Source organism: Triturus cristatus, chromosome 1_2 (assembly GCF_964204655.1).
Source record: "Triturus cristatus chromosome 1_2, aTriCri1.1, whole genome shotgun sequence".
Lineage (NCBI taxonomy): Eukaryota > Metazoa > Chordata > Amphibia > Caudata > Salamandridae > Triturus > Triturus cristatus.
The window spans coordinates 101,027,037-101,041,967 of NC_140580.1; the positions used below are offsets into that span (position 1 = coordinate 101,027,037).

Here is a 14,931-nt window from a genome sequence, read left to right on the forward strand (position 1 = left end):
AGCAGACACCAAACCGACGATCACATCAAAATAGAGGTCTCCAACACGATTATTTTTGCCCCCAGATATAAGTCGCGTGGTCGGATAGACACTCTAAATAGGGGGAACATACTACGCCTCTTACAAGCCATTCCGTCCCTAACAACGATTCATAGCTCCGACCTATTGTTTGTTGAATTTCTACCAAATTACAACTTAACACACTCGGAAGCCTCCAAAACAACTTGGAAAACACCGGAGATAGCAGCTAGAATCAGCAAAGAAGTAACAATATTTCAAAATTGGGGGATAGCACTAACAATAGTGCCCAAACCACAATACCCAACCCCATTTTTAACTTCAGATAGCCCACAACGCACAACAACGTCAATTTTAAGGGGTGCAAGAAGTTGCACTCCAACAGTCAACCAGTTCATCTTAAAGGACTCTTCGGCCATGAGCCGAAGGCAAGATTTACAACGGACTATATTGTTAACAAATTCAAACTGACAAAAGACATCGCCTACACTGTTCCCTTACAAGGACCTTCATGAAATTAAAATAAGCACCTGGAACATTAATGGCCTAAGCTCCAAGCAACATGACCCGGAATTCTTGAACTACCTCAAAACGTTCGATATTATATTACTCCAGGAGACCTGTGAGGATACACCCTTTGACCTCCCCGGATATATCTCATGCTTCAAACCTGCAATAAAAAACACCAGATTTGGTCGCCGTTCGGGCGGCCTACTCCTCTTCTCCTCTATACTGAAATTTGGCGAGATGCGCCCGCTAACAATGCAAATCACCTCCCCAAGCTGCATACAAGCCTCAGTAATCAAAATGTCCCTTGACCAGAAAACTCAAAAGTTAATACTGATAAACGTCTACCTTCATTCGAAAAACAAAATACAATCATCAAAGGAAGTGGTCAAAGAATTAGCAAGAACAATGGATGAGGAAAATACCGACAAAGTCATCCTGGCAGGAGATTTTAACATGCACCTCTTCGGTACAACACAGGAAGACGATCTCTGCCTTGATTTGACTGGCATTTGGGGAGTCCCTAACCAAGGCAAAGCATCGGTAAACAAATCTACGAAGAGCTCATTACTCTTCTTGTCAGAACTCGAACACCTAAATCTGAGGGCAGTCAACGGCCGATTCAAAGAAGATAACCCTCCAGCTCCAACGTATCACTCTTCCAAAACATCAACGACAATTGATTTCACTTTTACTACATTAACTATGTTCAATAAAATTGTATCATTCAGTATAGGTAATAACACATTCAGCGACCACATGCCACAAGAGATGGTACTTCACTCTACAGCCATACTGCACCAGGAGGCTGAAACAATAATCGTCTCGGTGGGAACAATAAATCTTCACCGTATTAGGTGTAACTCAACAAGCATAGAACCCGTAGCTGTACAGGCTAAAGACGTGCTGAAGGAAGCTCAAGACAACTTAGCCCACCCATTGGAAATATGGGAGACCTTCACCGTCTCACTCGGAAAAAGATTTCCTGTAAATAAAAGTTCAAAAACGTATATAAACGCCCGTCCTAACTGGGAAAACAATAGTCCAAACTCGAAAAAACTGAAAACAATAAATTACACATTAAGACAATTACGGAGACGACCTGGTAACCAACACCTGCGAAAGTCGCTTCGAGAAACCAAAGCTCTCCTAAAAAAGAGAAGATGGCTAAGACGCACAACAAAGAACAATGATTTTTGGGCCAAATTGATATATGATGCCAAACAAAAAAACAGTGCTAAATTTTGGCAATCAATAAATAAACTGCAACAACCGCAGCATTGCGGAATTAATTCCAACATTTCCGAAGAGGCCTGGGCGAACTTTCTTTTTAACCATTTCAACAATAACGATGAATTAATAAGTCACCTTAAACCTCAAGCCTCTGGGAGTTGCATCAAGACTAATAATCAATTTGCCCTCCACAGCCAGTACTCACTTGATAACTTCAAAGGAATAGTGCCAGTTCAAAATGTAGAGCACTCCATAGATGCTATAGCAGAATTACTCACAAACGGAGAGAATACGACCCAAAACACCAAATTGATTATGGAACAAATAGCAAAGGGCCGATCATCAGGAGCTCCAGGTCCCTAACGGCATTCTACCAATACTGTTTAAAAGTGACCCGGACTTCTGGAGCAAGGCACTGGAACCCATCTTCCAATACGCAGCTACAAATTCCATAATCCCAGACTCATGGAAAGGCTCAATTATAAGCCCAATCTACAAGCATGGGGCAAGGGCAGATCCAAAAAACTACCGTTTAATTACCCTGATTGACATAGAGGCTAAATATTTTGCTGGGCTCCTTTTAAAAGAAATATCTACCTAGGCTGAAGACAACAAGCTAATTCCCCTGACCCAAACTGGCTTTCGGAAAAGGCAAGGAACTATTACCAACATAATGGCACTGACTCTGCTCATGGATGCGGCTAAACAGGGAAAATACCCACTTTTCCTATGTTTTATAGACCTCACCGCCGCCTTTGACCATGTCGACCGTACTAAACTATGGCAAAAACTTGACAGCTGGGGAATTCCTTCCAACCTACTTTCCCAATTAAGGAACCTGCATACCAACACATGGGTTAGGATAAAGCTTGCAAATGGCGGTAAAATATCGCGAAAAATTCCCACCACAAAAGGTCTTCAACAAGGATGTGTTTTAGCGCCCACGCAATTCGATCTTGCAGATCTACCAGAGACACTGAGTAGCAGCGTAGGCCACGCACCAAAACTTGGGAATGTTCCCTTACCTTGCCTGTTATACGCAGGCGACCTGGTTTTGATCAGCAGAACTCCAGTTGGCCTACAACACTTACTGAACGCCACTTTAAAATTCTCGCAGGATAACGCATTAAAAATAAACTTCAACAAAACAAAAACCATGGCGGTTAACTACCACAAGAGAAAACACCACAGCTGGTTCCTAGACGGACACCGCCTGGATCAAGGTGCTAACTACAAATACTTAGGGGTCATACTGGACCAGAATAACTCAGTAAAACCTCAACTAGAAGCTGTGCGCAGAAAGGGGGTAACAACATACCTAACAATCAAACCCCTGAAGAAGCACTTACTGGACTTGTCATTTGACCCCCTGCTTAAAATCATGCAAGCAAAATTCCAGCCAACTAACTACTACGGGAGTGAAACGCTGAAAGGAAAAGATGCCGCAACCCTGGAAAACATAATATCCAAGGCATATCGCGCAATTTTCCATCTCCCCAGAACGGCCTCCCCCGCTCAAATTCGACTAGAATTTGGACTCCAAAAACAGTCCTTGGAGCGCATGGGAGCCTATGTGAAATGCTGGCATAAAATTAAACACGATGTTAAGGGATCCCTGAACGAGCTACTATGGACAGAACTTTCCCTCCCAAGAAATACTCGGCAAACGCATACCTTCAGGAAGCTATAAAACAATTGGGGTTAATAGAACTATGGGAAGTCCAGGGTAACCATCAAATCTTTAAAAAAACAGTCACAAAGGTATCTCGTACCCTATCTGCACTAGAGAATAAAAATACTCTAGCTAAAAGATCGCACGGCTGGATGGTCTTACATACTTACAACAACCTAACACCCCAACCATACCTGAAAGTGGGCTTAAAAACTATCGTAAAGGAAAAATTCCTCCGATTAAGATTGGGGGCAGGCCCTTTCAATCAATTCTTGCCTCCCTGGGAGAGAGAGGATGAAAATGATCAATGCCGGCTATGTAGTAGCGGACAGAAGATGCAATTCATATCATATGCATTTGTAAAAAGTTAAAAGACATCAGGAGTATCCTATTAAAACCCGTCTTTAAACAACACGGTGCCAGAACATGCAGACAAGCATTAATGTTGTGCTTTAACCCTGACCGGGTGCAGCTAAACTGTAGGCTAATTAAATTTCTTGACATTACCACAAAGAGACTGGAGAAAAAAAACCTGGACTGAGTCGTCGAAAGACCAAGTTTAGATAAAATTCTGACTTAGTCACCTTCAGCTACAGTTGCTATAGCAACAATAGCTAACTTTTGCAAATTGTGCTAATAATTTTTACCGACCGTGATAAAAAAGTTTTTATTGTACATAGTGATTTTATTAGTAATGAGTGGAATTTTACCTCTGTATATGCAAAGGTTTTAATTAATCATGCATAATAAATAAACCTAAAACCAGTGCATAGCTTACAATACATGCTAACAGTGCAGAACTAAGCTCTATTAGACTTTTTTACACTTCAAACTTGTATTTAGGATCTCTTGACAAGTTGTGCTGGTGGGTGGGAAGGCTTCATTTTAGGATGACAGACATAACATTTACTTGGGCTTTGTCTTGTTAACGAAGTTTATAAATAAATTAGCAAATAAAAAAGGTAACCAAATATTTGTATTAATACAATGTGTAATCTCTGCTTTCTAAAACAATCTGAGATGAGTTCACACATTTATGGTTTGGGCTCACTAGCACGAATAAAAAACAAGCATTGGCATAGCCAATAGGTCTCGCCTTTGGGACCTTATAAGTGTTTAGCCATGCAACAGTTGCAGAACTAAATACTTATAAGGTCCCAAAAGCGAGACCTATTGGGTATGCAAAGCGGCCCTGCGGCCGTGAAAGTGATAACGATCAAACATCAAAGCGGCCGCGAAAGTGAAAGTAATTGCGGTAAAGCGCGGCGCACATGCACTGTAGCTCTAGGCTGGCCTGGTAGCACTTTTTGAAGCCCTCTCAATAAGTCTCGCCAGACCAGCGCATGCCAGGCGAGATCTAAAAATAGCCCAAAAGCTAGACAAATTTATGATTTCACAGAGCGGTTGCTTTGTTTTCCACATATTTACTGGAAATGTTCATGAAATTAAAAGAATGAGGTCGTAAGAGAATCGTGGCTGCTTGCATACCATTGTTGACAGTAATTATTAAATGGCATTAATGTATATGTCTTAGAACTATGTGAAATTGTACAGTAGATTTGGCAAAAGTATATTTTTTTAAAAGATTCACATGAAACAGTGTCTCTGAAATCTTATAGAAACAAAGCACTAAGTAGAAATATATTGCCATTATACCTTCCACACACTTACAAGTAACAGACACACCCCACGCATAGATCATGGCTAGGAAATTGACATCATAGATCAAAAGGTTGCAGGTGTTTTGTAGCAGGGAGTTACTGGTTGCAGTGGATACAGAGGGAGAACATAATTCAAGTGTGAAACGAGGATATATATATATATATATATATAGATAGATATATATATATATATATATATTTCACTTAAAAAACCATAGGTTTCACACATGTTATAGTTAGCTGGACATTTCACTCGTAAAAAACCAATGAAATTCCCCCGTTATAGTTACTGCAGGCAACTATAACTCACGCGACCGCAATCCTCTGCTGATGACGTCAGATATTACATCACTGTATTTAGACACTTATTTACCCATGTCTTCTTTCATTAATCTTTAGCTATACATATATTACAAATATTTATTTTTCATAAAGACACATATGTCATCAGTGATGTAATATCTGACGTCATCAGCAGAGGATTGCGGTCGCGTGAGTTATAGTTGCCTGCAGTAACTATAACGGGGGAATTTTATTGGTTTTTTACGAGTGTAATGTCCAGCTAACTATAACGTGTGTGAAACCTATGGTTTCTTCAGTGAATTTGTACGGTTTTTTAAATGCTAAGTTATGTATTTATTAATTATTTTTTTTCAGGTTTTTCACCGTGCACGCACCGTGAATTTTATTTAATTTTTTTAAATCGCGAGGTGCGCGCACCCTGCGCACGCTGTGGGCGCTCGGTGCGCTGCGCGCACCGAGCACCCACGGTTCGCAGTTCGTGCCGTGCGCGCAGGGTGCGCGCACCTCGCGATTTTTAAAAAATAAAAAAGATTGTTTTTTCCTCCCTTGGGGGTCCTTCTGTGACCCCCTGACCAAGGCTAGGGGGTCAGGAACTGTCCACTCTGCCCCCTTTTCACGTTCTCCACCTTTTTTTTTCACCCTCAGACTGCGAGAGACAAAATGGCGGCCGACACTTCCTGGTTTCGACAGATTCGAATCTTTACCGACATCTAACAACCAATCAGAATTGCGCACGGCAGGGTGCGCGCACGGTGCGCGCGCATAGATATTGATATGCTTTTAAATGCTATTTTCTCAGGAAATACTGAACTGATTTACACCAGTCCTGCAAAAGGCACTTCCTTGACCTTATGGCTACCTCTCTGCCAAATTTCACGTAATTCTGTTCAGCCGTTCGGGCTGTAGCTGTGTCTAAAGGTCCTATGGAAAATAACATGGGGAAAACGCGTTTTGGGACCCCCCTTTTTTCTCGGCCCCCGCTTGACGAATCACCCCGAGACTTTCAGGGTAGGAGCCGAGCGGAGCGCCCCATTAGTTTTGAAAATTACGCGAGGATTCGTCAACCGGCGCCAAAGTTATTCAAGATAGAATTTTGAGATTTCCTATGGAAACTAGGTTGTAACTATAACTATCTACTGGCGACTGCCAGTAGATAATATAATATATATATATATATATATATATATATATATATATATATATATATATACTTTTTTTTTGTTTAATTTTTTTTCTTTTATTGAAAGGCTGATGAATGAACCTCGCAGTAGAAACAGTTGAGACAAATGTGATCTGTACAAGATCCCAAAGTGTTTTGAGATGTTAGAAAATAAACATCTGTCTCCTGCCCTCGTAATTCACTATTTAGCAGTTGGACCACACCTCCTTCACTTGGAGTAGTACCAGTGAACACAGCACATTTCGAGATGCTGCACACACAGAGATGTAACATTGGCAGATCTCAGTCTTTAAACAAGAAACGGTAAAGACTCGTGGCAATCAATCAAAACTTTACAATTGTATTTGAAGACTGAGGTAAAGTCTGATTGTTCATCCTGAGCATGCCTCATTTTATTAATCAAAAAATCCTTAACTTCTGCCATGAAAATATTAGTGATTTAAATGAATGTTCTTCCAAGATGTTGATGAAGGATGTCTGGTTCGATTAAGACATCTAAGCAATGGGTGCTGTAAGTGACTCACCTTATTGTGATCCTAGGTTGTGACAAACGCAGTTGTTTTTAATCCTTTTTTAATCATCTTAAGTGCTTGAGGGAGAGTGGTCATCTTAGACAATATCCGACACAACATCCGTTGCAGCTGTGGACTGTGCTCACCATCCCGCTCAGTATTTTCACTGGTCCTTAACTTGCGGAAGAGATGTGCTCAATCCGAGTAGTAGAGCTGACCCCAAACAGGATAGTTGAAATAGAACAAACTTGTAAGACAAAATGGTACACTTTCTGACCGCTGACCTAATGGACTTCTCTCATACAGCAGCATCATTGAAGCGGGCGACAAGTCCTTGTTGACACTGCCACAGGCCTACCTGCTGTCACAAATTCCACCTCAGCTGAACCCTCAAAGTGGTGCCACAGTGACCTACAAGCACTGTTGAGCTAAAAGTGTTTATTTAAATTCCATGACGTGCTGACGTATAGAAGCTGTGTCATGTGATAACTGACTGAGCCCTAGGTCATCAAATATGCACCTGCCCTCTTTGATGACCTCTTGCAGTTATGTACAATATCTCCCACAGAAATAGGAGAGGCTAGAGACACCTTTGTAAGCGGTGGAGTGGAAATATTCAACTCCGAGAATCCATGATACACTGAATTTTCAGATGCCAGCTACTGCTCCATAGAACATCTGACCACCGGATGCTCTGTTAGTCCAGTGTCATACTTCATCTTGTTGACATTCTACGGAAGTCGGGATTGAGCTCTACATCTTTTTTGATAGAAATCACGGACCTAGTTTTAGCCACTCAATCCTTAATACAATATATGGTACTACTGGGGGGCTTCAGCTCTGGATGGATTAACTACAGAAACAACAACCCACAGAAGTATTTGACAGCTTCTGTGAAACCCGCATCACTAGCATGATCTCTGCCTCCACGATTAGTTAGAAATCACCGTACATTGTAGTACCTGTGGCTTGCAGACATCACACTTTGGTGCCCAGTCTAAGCCCTTGTCACTGTGTTCTCAGATCTAATTACACTCTGTTTCGCTGGCAAACACATATGTAGAAGCTTGAGGAAGATGACCATACCGATAACTCTTCAACTGATTTAGGTCCTTGCCTTCAGTTAGGCAAGCCTTTAACAACTCCTTGACATCTGAAACTTGTGGGGCGCAAAAGTAACGGCTGAGTGTCCTGTGGCGAGCGAGCCTGACTGTCATAATGGAGGTTCGGTGGGGGGGGGGGTCGGTGTCGGGACTCACCCCGAGAAGTTTTTTTTTTTTAAAAGAGTGGGCAAATGGTGCATTTTCAAGCAAATTTGAGAAAGCAAGAAGGTCAATGAGGCAGTTGTGAAAGTGTAGGTGTAGTTATGACCTGAAAAAAGATTTCATATGATGATGTAGGTAGTTGCTTATTTAATATAGCCGCAGAACTTCATAACAGACTTTAAGATAACACTACTGAGTACATCTAGGATTTCCTTATTTATTGATATACCTTTACAAATAAAATCTACTGAGTAAACACAAGTTATTGTGATTTGTCTGATTGGACACTATGATAAAGTGTTTCCAAAATAAAGATTTTTTGCAGACTCTAAGTAGGGCAGTTATTTCATAACTGTCTTTTAAAAGCACACACTTCACAGCTTAGCTGGTAGCTGCCTTACAATACCCCTCAAAAATAATAAATGTGTCATCAGGAAGCAATTTTTTGGTAACTGTCTTTTAAAAGCACACACATTACAAATCATAGGTGGTGCTCCCTTACACTACCTCTCAAAAAAAATAAACTTGAATCAGGAAGCTTCATGAGATTCCATCAATTAAAGGCAATACCGGCTTCCAGGCACCCTTTACATATGCAGAGTGACCAGTTGAGCGCATTTACATTTCTTTCTGGGATGCAGGCACGCTGGCAAGAAGGCTTGTTTTGCTGTCTGCCCCTCCCTCGGTTTCACAGCACAGGAGACTCTTGCCTTACACTTCTGCTAAAGCATTATTTCAATGGATGGAGAAGGAGGGAGTGTGACATGAGGCCGCTGCATAGCAGCAAGTTCTCGGTTGTTTGTTTACGTCCACATTACCATGTTTTCAGTGTGTTTGTATTTGACATTTCGAAGCATTAGGAGTATCTGGTTGAGTGACCCTGTATTCCAAGACGAACAAAGTAGCTATATCCGTTTTAAGGCATACATATCTGCAATTTGCGAAGCCTGAAATCACAGTATAAAGCATGAAATCCCTATATATTTTTAATGCCTTTTTCAAATATTTTAATTGAACTAGGAAAACAAATGTGTCTGGCAACTAAGCAAGAAATTGAGTGCCCCCGGTTTCAAGCTGTACTTGCATACTTTAAGGTGTGCAATACCTTCCAGCTTGCAATTCCTTTGCAATTTTAAATGGAAGTTAAGAATGAAACGAGAGGGATAGAGACTGCATGAGAGGTTGAAAATATTGAAACAACGTTTGATATGGAACCGGCACGCACTCTAGAAAAGGCTGTGCACTTCGGGTTACAGAAAGCTCTCTATAGCAGTAGCAGTGCTGACCCCATATCAAGCGTCACATCAATCATTCCTTTGTTTGCCAACCACACTAACCTGCCATTTTGGGACATTGGGTCGTCTCCTTCACTGTCGGAATGGTTGTCTTTTAGTTCATGTCCGTCGTGCCCTTCAGATTCCCCGCCACACACATAATCCCACCCAGCCATATGCAACTTAAGCCTGGTCAGTGGCCACAGCAGAGGTCACTTTCCATCTGGTCTCACGTCTTTGGCTTCGCAAACTTGTGCAAACTGTTAACCGCGTTTGGCACATGATTCACTAAGAGTGTCGAAGTGAGACGAGACTCAGACTGCTGAGCTATATTGCTCAGTGAGTCTTCACTCGAACTTGGCTTGTACAAAATCACGGTATGAAGCAAATGGTAAGTAACGTGTGCATTTTTTTAATCCGAAAAATTAAATAGTAAAAACCTGCCCACCAGACATTGAAAAGTCCACAAACCGCTAAAACCAGCCCACCAGTGAGGCCAGCTCACATGACACGTACAGATTGCCTTATGCCAATCTGACCCTGGGTCCGAAGGCGGTGAGAGGGAGAGAAAGGAGGACTTTGAGGAAGAGAAAGTGGAGGCTTAAATCAGCCAAATGATGGAAAACATGCTCTAGGCTCTCAGAAGTGATAGCGTGACAGACAGGTAAACAGGGCACTCTAACCCTCACATGGCCCATACCCTTTAAGAGAGTTTGACTTGCAGTCTCTGCTTCATCCTCCAGCAGTCCTTCGGACGTCAATGTCACCCGACCAACGTGCTCTGACCTGCTTGCTATCGATGCATGCTCCTGAGACTAGTTTTTGCATGGGGAGACTAGACTATCTCTAATGGGTCTCCCTTCCTCGAGACACACTCAGGCATGCACATACTGCAGTGCGGACCTTCATCATGAAGCAGGCATATCAATTGCAGGGCAATAGCTCGATTGATCGAACTCACCTGAATCACTCACACGATTAGAGAGATGGACTCCACTCATTGATCGGATGATATGCGCTTGTGATCGGAGTCAGGGCAAAAATGTGAGGTGTTGTCTACTCCGTATGGTGGGCTCCCTCTCGCACCAACTTTTGGCGCACTGGAAGAGGGGGTAGAAACACTGGCGGGGCAGCCCTGCCCAGCAACGGCAGAAATGGCCAATCACTGCGTGGCTTTACAAGAAGCCTTAAGGTAGTTGGTCCTGCTCCGTGGGCAGAGACTCCCACCCCCGCGGTACCACGGTTTCTGAAGAGACCTAAACTGGGCCGAGCAATCACGTCTGGCACCAATCCAGACACTGCCTCCTTGTTGTAAGTCAGCATGAAAGCAGCGGATTGGCTTAAGCAGGCAAATTCCCCGCTCAATAGGAGACCGGGGTTTGCAGCTTTGATCAGTCCCCAGTCCCTAATGTGCAGGTGCAGTTGGCCTCGAGCGCATGTCGGGCTGGCCGAAGAGAGGTAGCCGGCCAACCTGAGATGCGCTCTTTGGGCCTAGGTGCCGTGCACTCGTTCGATTGTCTCAGTAACGGAAATTCCACCCACTTCACAGCCGCTGATGCCAACGGCTGAAGGATGACTCAGACTGCTACGGGCACCCGGGCACACATGAAGATAAAGGAAAGTCAAAGTATTTTTTTTTTAATGAAAGTTTATTTAATACACACATAAAGTGGAGTTCAGGGGGCCAAAATATGAGTGGGGCAACGCTCCAAGGCAGGAACCGCCCCTGTTGAGCTGTTAAATGAACACCAGACCGCACTGCTGTAGCTTCAACTAGTCTAGAAAAACAAATCCGACTTTAAAGGCTGCCAGTAAGTGGATCCGCTGTCATCGAGCCAAGGTGAAGAGACTGGGGCACATCCTGGCACAGGAGGGGACATCAGATACAGCTAACAGGACCTGGCCTGGCAGTTCGGGCTGGACTGTTCCTATGGGGCACAGGGTCAAGACTGATTTGCATATGCTGGGTCCAAACTGGAATGGCATGGTGAGCAAAAAAACGATGGATTTAGGCCCAGATCTCTGTACTGGGGTGAATGTATGACATTGTTCTGCATTCTGTCCATCAACAGTTTTTGCATTAGTCACCCCGAGTGGGACGGGTATGCTCAGACACGAGTCCCGTGCTCTCCATGCCACTGGAATCAAGCTATCCTGGCTGAAGAGGGGTGAAATCCCGAAACCGGTCCTAGGATGCTTGTATCCAGTTCAGGGAGGACCTGGACTGGCAGTTCGGGCTGGACTGTTCCCATGGGGCACAGGGTCAAGACTGATTTGCATATGGCTGGGTCCAAACTGGAATGGCATGGTGAGCAAAAAAACAATGGATTTAGGCCCAGATCTCTGAACTGGGTTTAATGCAGCGCCATGATGCTCCCTCCGGAGCGAACGCTGCGCTTTAGAAATACCCCCTCAAATATCAAATATCAAAAATGTATGACCTTGTTCTGCGTTCTGTCCATCAACAGTTCTTTTGACAGTACCAGCTCTAGGGCACATGAGTAGTCCTAATGAAGCCTGGGGGGCAAAAAAGGCACAATCTATCCTATTGCTGGACTACACATAAAAACAAAACAGTAATTTAAAATATTTCAACAAGTGACAAAACTGAAGGCAACCAAGAAAGCGTATTACACTTCATCCCAGCACTGCAAAAATGACACCGCCTTTGAGGCAAAATTAAAAAAGATCAGAAACACCGCACCAACCACAGCTAAGTCATCCATCCCTCACTTCCTTTGGTAACAAGAGTCACACACAAGTACTTTATATGGCTGGAAACTGGAACAAAGCGTCAGATTGAGATTACCTTGCATAGTTAAAAGATTTATAACCCGAATACCTGCAAAAGCTCGTTAACCAAATGACACACAAGTGTGTGCTGAGTAAAGATGACCTGCAACAACTCTTAAAACTAGGGAGCAACTACCCGACCCACCTGAACAGTCTCAAATGCAGGGAAGTAGCAGGAATGCAGGATGTTTTATGATTTATAAAACCACTAATTATAAACCTATTCTACATTGGCTTAAGATCGGACATCGGCAAAAGACGTGATTGATAAAATACCATGGTCACTAGGTCAGAAGCGTGTGCTGGTGGGAGTTAAGCCTGGAAACGGGTGTTTTAAAAATCGGTAGCTTTGCTGTCTGGGGCATTGCCTCTGTGTGAAAGTATATGTATTTGTGATCGGAAATGATTGCATGAAGTGGGTGCACCGGTCTTAAAAGAAAACTGTCATTGTCATGTTTATCTCGCTTTTACCTTCTAGAATGGCGGATTGGGAAAGATGCATATCTCGCTTCTGTCAGATCTTACAAAGCAGATTTCTCGAGATTATGGAGTCCTTCTGGAGGGTCAAGGGATAGCATTGAGGTAAGGAGCATTTTGATCATTAGTTTGTGTGTGCAACAGCTGCTGGCATTTTGCACTTCTGGATATTCATCTTACAGTACTCTTCTCTAGAATACTTCTGTCACCTCTCCCTGATAATCCCCTTCTTGATAGGACTCTGCTCCAGCTCTGTGTTACTCCTTGCCCCCATCTTCTCAGCGCCTTTGTTTTTGGTCCCTTTCCTTCTCTTTTTACTTTGCATTAAACAGTTCTTTTTTCCTTGGTGCTTAAAGTTTTATTTTTACTTCAATTTTTTAGCTCTGTGTCTCAAGTCTATTTGTTTTGCTTTCCACTTGAATCTTTGTGTTATCGATTCAGTCATAAAGTCACATCTATTGAGGTGTTGTGTATGTCTCATATAAATTATGCCAATTTCAGCACAATTTGCTACCTTTACATGAATAACACAAGTCAAAGATCTTAAAATAGTTTGTATGGGACTTGAGAAAAAGAAGTAAGGAGATCCATGCCTGAATGAATCTGCTTTTTTTTTTTATAGGTTCTTTTGGTCACAATCAATTTAGAAGCTAAAGTGAACTTCCCATAGTGCCTATCTTATCCAAATATGTATGAACCTATACCTGCCAAAAGGTCCTAGGCACTGAAGCTCCTGACAGTGGATACACCACTTAAATCTTCTTTGTTGCTGTCCCTGAGAAATGGTGGCTTAGAAAACTGGTAGCTCCCAGGAAATTGCCACCAGGCGATTAGTTGGCATCAAAAGGATGTTCCGTGCAAAGAGTACAGTAAACGCAGAGGAATTAAGTCAACTTGAATGTATTCAATTAGAGAGCATGTTAATCACAGTGTTTCTCACTGGATGCAGAAGGCGATGAGGGTTACTTGTAGGATGAATCCAAAGTATCCCATTTACTCACCCAGAAGTCCAACATCCTTTGGTCAGACGATAGAGCTAATGCCTCCATCAACCCCCCCCCCCCCCCCCCCCTAAAGCCATCAATTGGTAAATTCTTACCTTCTCGGTTTACAGAGAGGGTTAGTTAATAGTTTTGCATTTTATAAGGCTGAACGCTAGTGTTCGCCTGTCCATCTTTAATCCAATTACAGACCATCCCTCAAAAAGTCTGATAGGAAATACAGGAATTGCTCTTATGGCTCTTCTAGTGTTTTTTTAGTTCTGCTTCTTATGGTGTGATAGAAAACGCTTGTGAAAGGGCCACAAACTGTGTCTCATCCGTATTCTCAGAGGCAGAGATGGTAAAAAGTCTGTCAGAGTAGTTTCTGTACAGGCTTCTCGACATTAGGTGGTTCTAACCCACTTTCTAGGGTGATCTGAGATAGAATTGAGCAGTTGATTAAAGCCTTACCACATTATCTCCTTCTGAATCACGTGTTGTTTTAGGAGAGTCCAAACTCTAAAGACTGGGGAGGGGGGGGGGGGGGGGGGGGGGGGTGTTAAGTGTACAGAGCATTGCTAAAAGAAAGATGACTGCTTGCTTCAGACTAACAGTAAACAAAGATGTGCGTGTTTACCCAATTGCATTTACTTTTAAGATTAGTTTGTATTTTTTGGTTGCAGTGGCTGTCAATGCAAGCATATGTTCAAAAGCCTTTTTGGCAGCACAGGATTTTGAAGCACTTCATTTAAAAACCTCTTAAAGAATGTAGGGAGGATGAACTTGTGAAAATGGGAAACAAAAACTCCACAGTCACAATTGTTATCTTATTAAATGTTCAGAAAATAGGGTGTGGCCAAGCCACCGACCAACATGGTCGCGAGGCATTGAAGCTCCGCCAGTCGCCCACAGTCCAGCAGTAATATCCCCGTAATCAAGAGATCTCAGCTCTGCCTGGCACCAGGGGGCTGCCCACACCGTGTCGATCGCACAGCTATACTTGGATTGAGCCCGGATGGCGGCTAGACGGGGTGGCATGCGATCAACGCCCGGCGG

General features: G+C 42.9%; 1 protein-coding gene across 1 annotated transcript in view; it reads left to right on the forward strand.

Moving 5' to 3' along the window:
* Positions 1-14,931, forward strand: part of PRDX3 (peroxiredoxin 3) — a 61,882-nt gene that overhangs the window by 21,109 nt on the left and 25,842 nt on the right. The window contains exon 5 of the mRNA XM_085602922.1: positions 12,897-13,000. Coding sequence (XP_085459048.1) covers positions 12,897-13,000 — 104 coding nt within the window. The remainder of the gene's footprint in view (positions 1-12,896; positions 13,001-14,931) is intronic.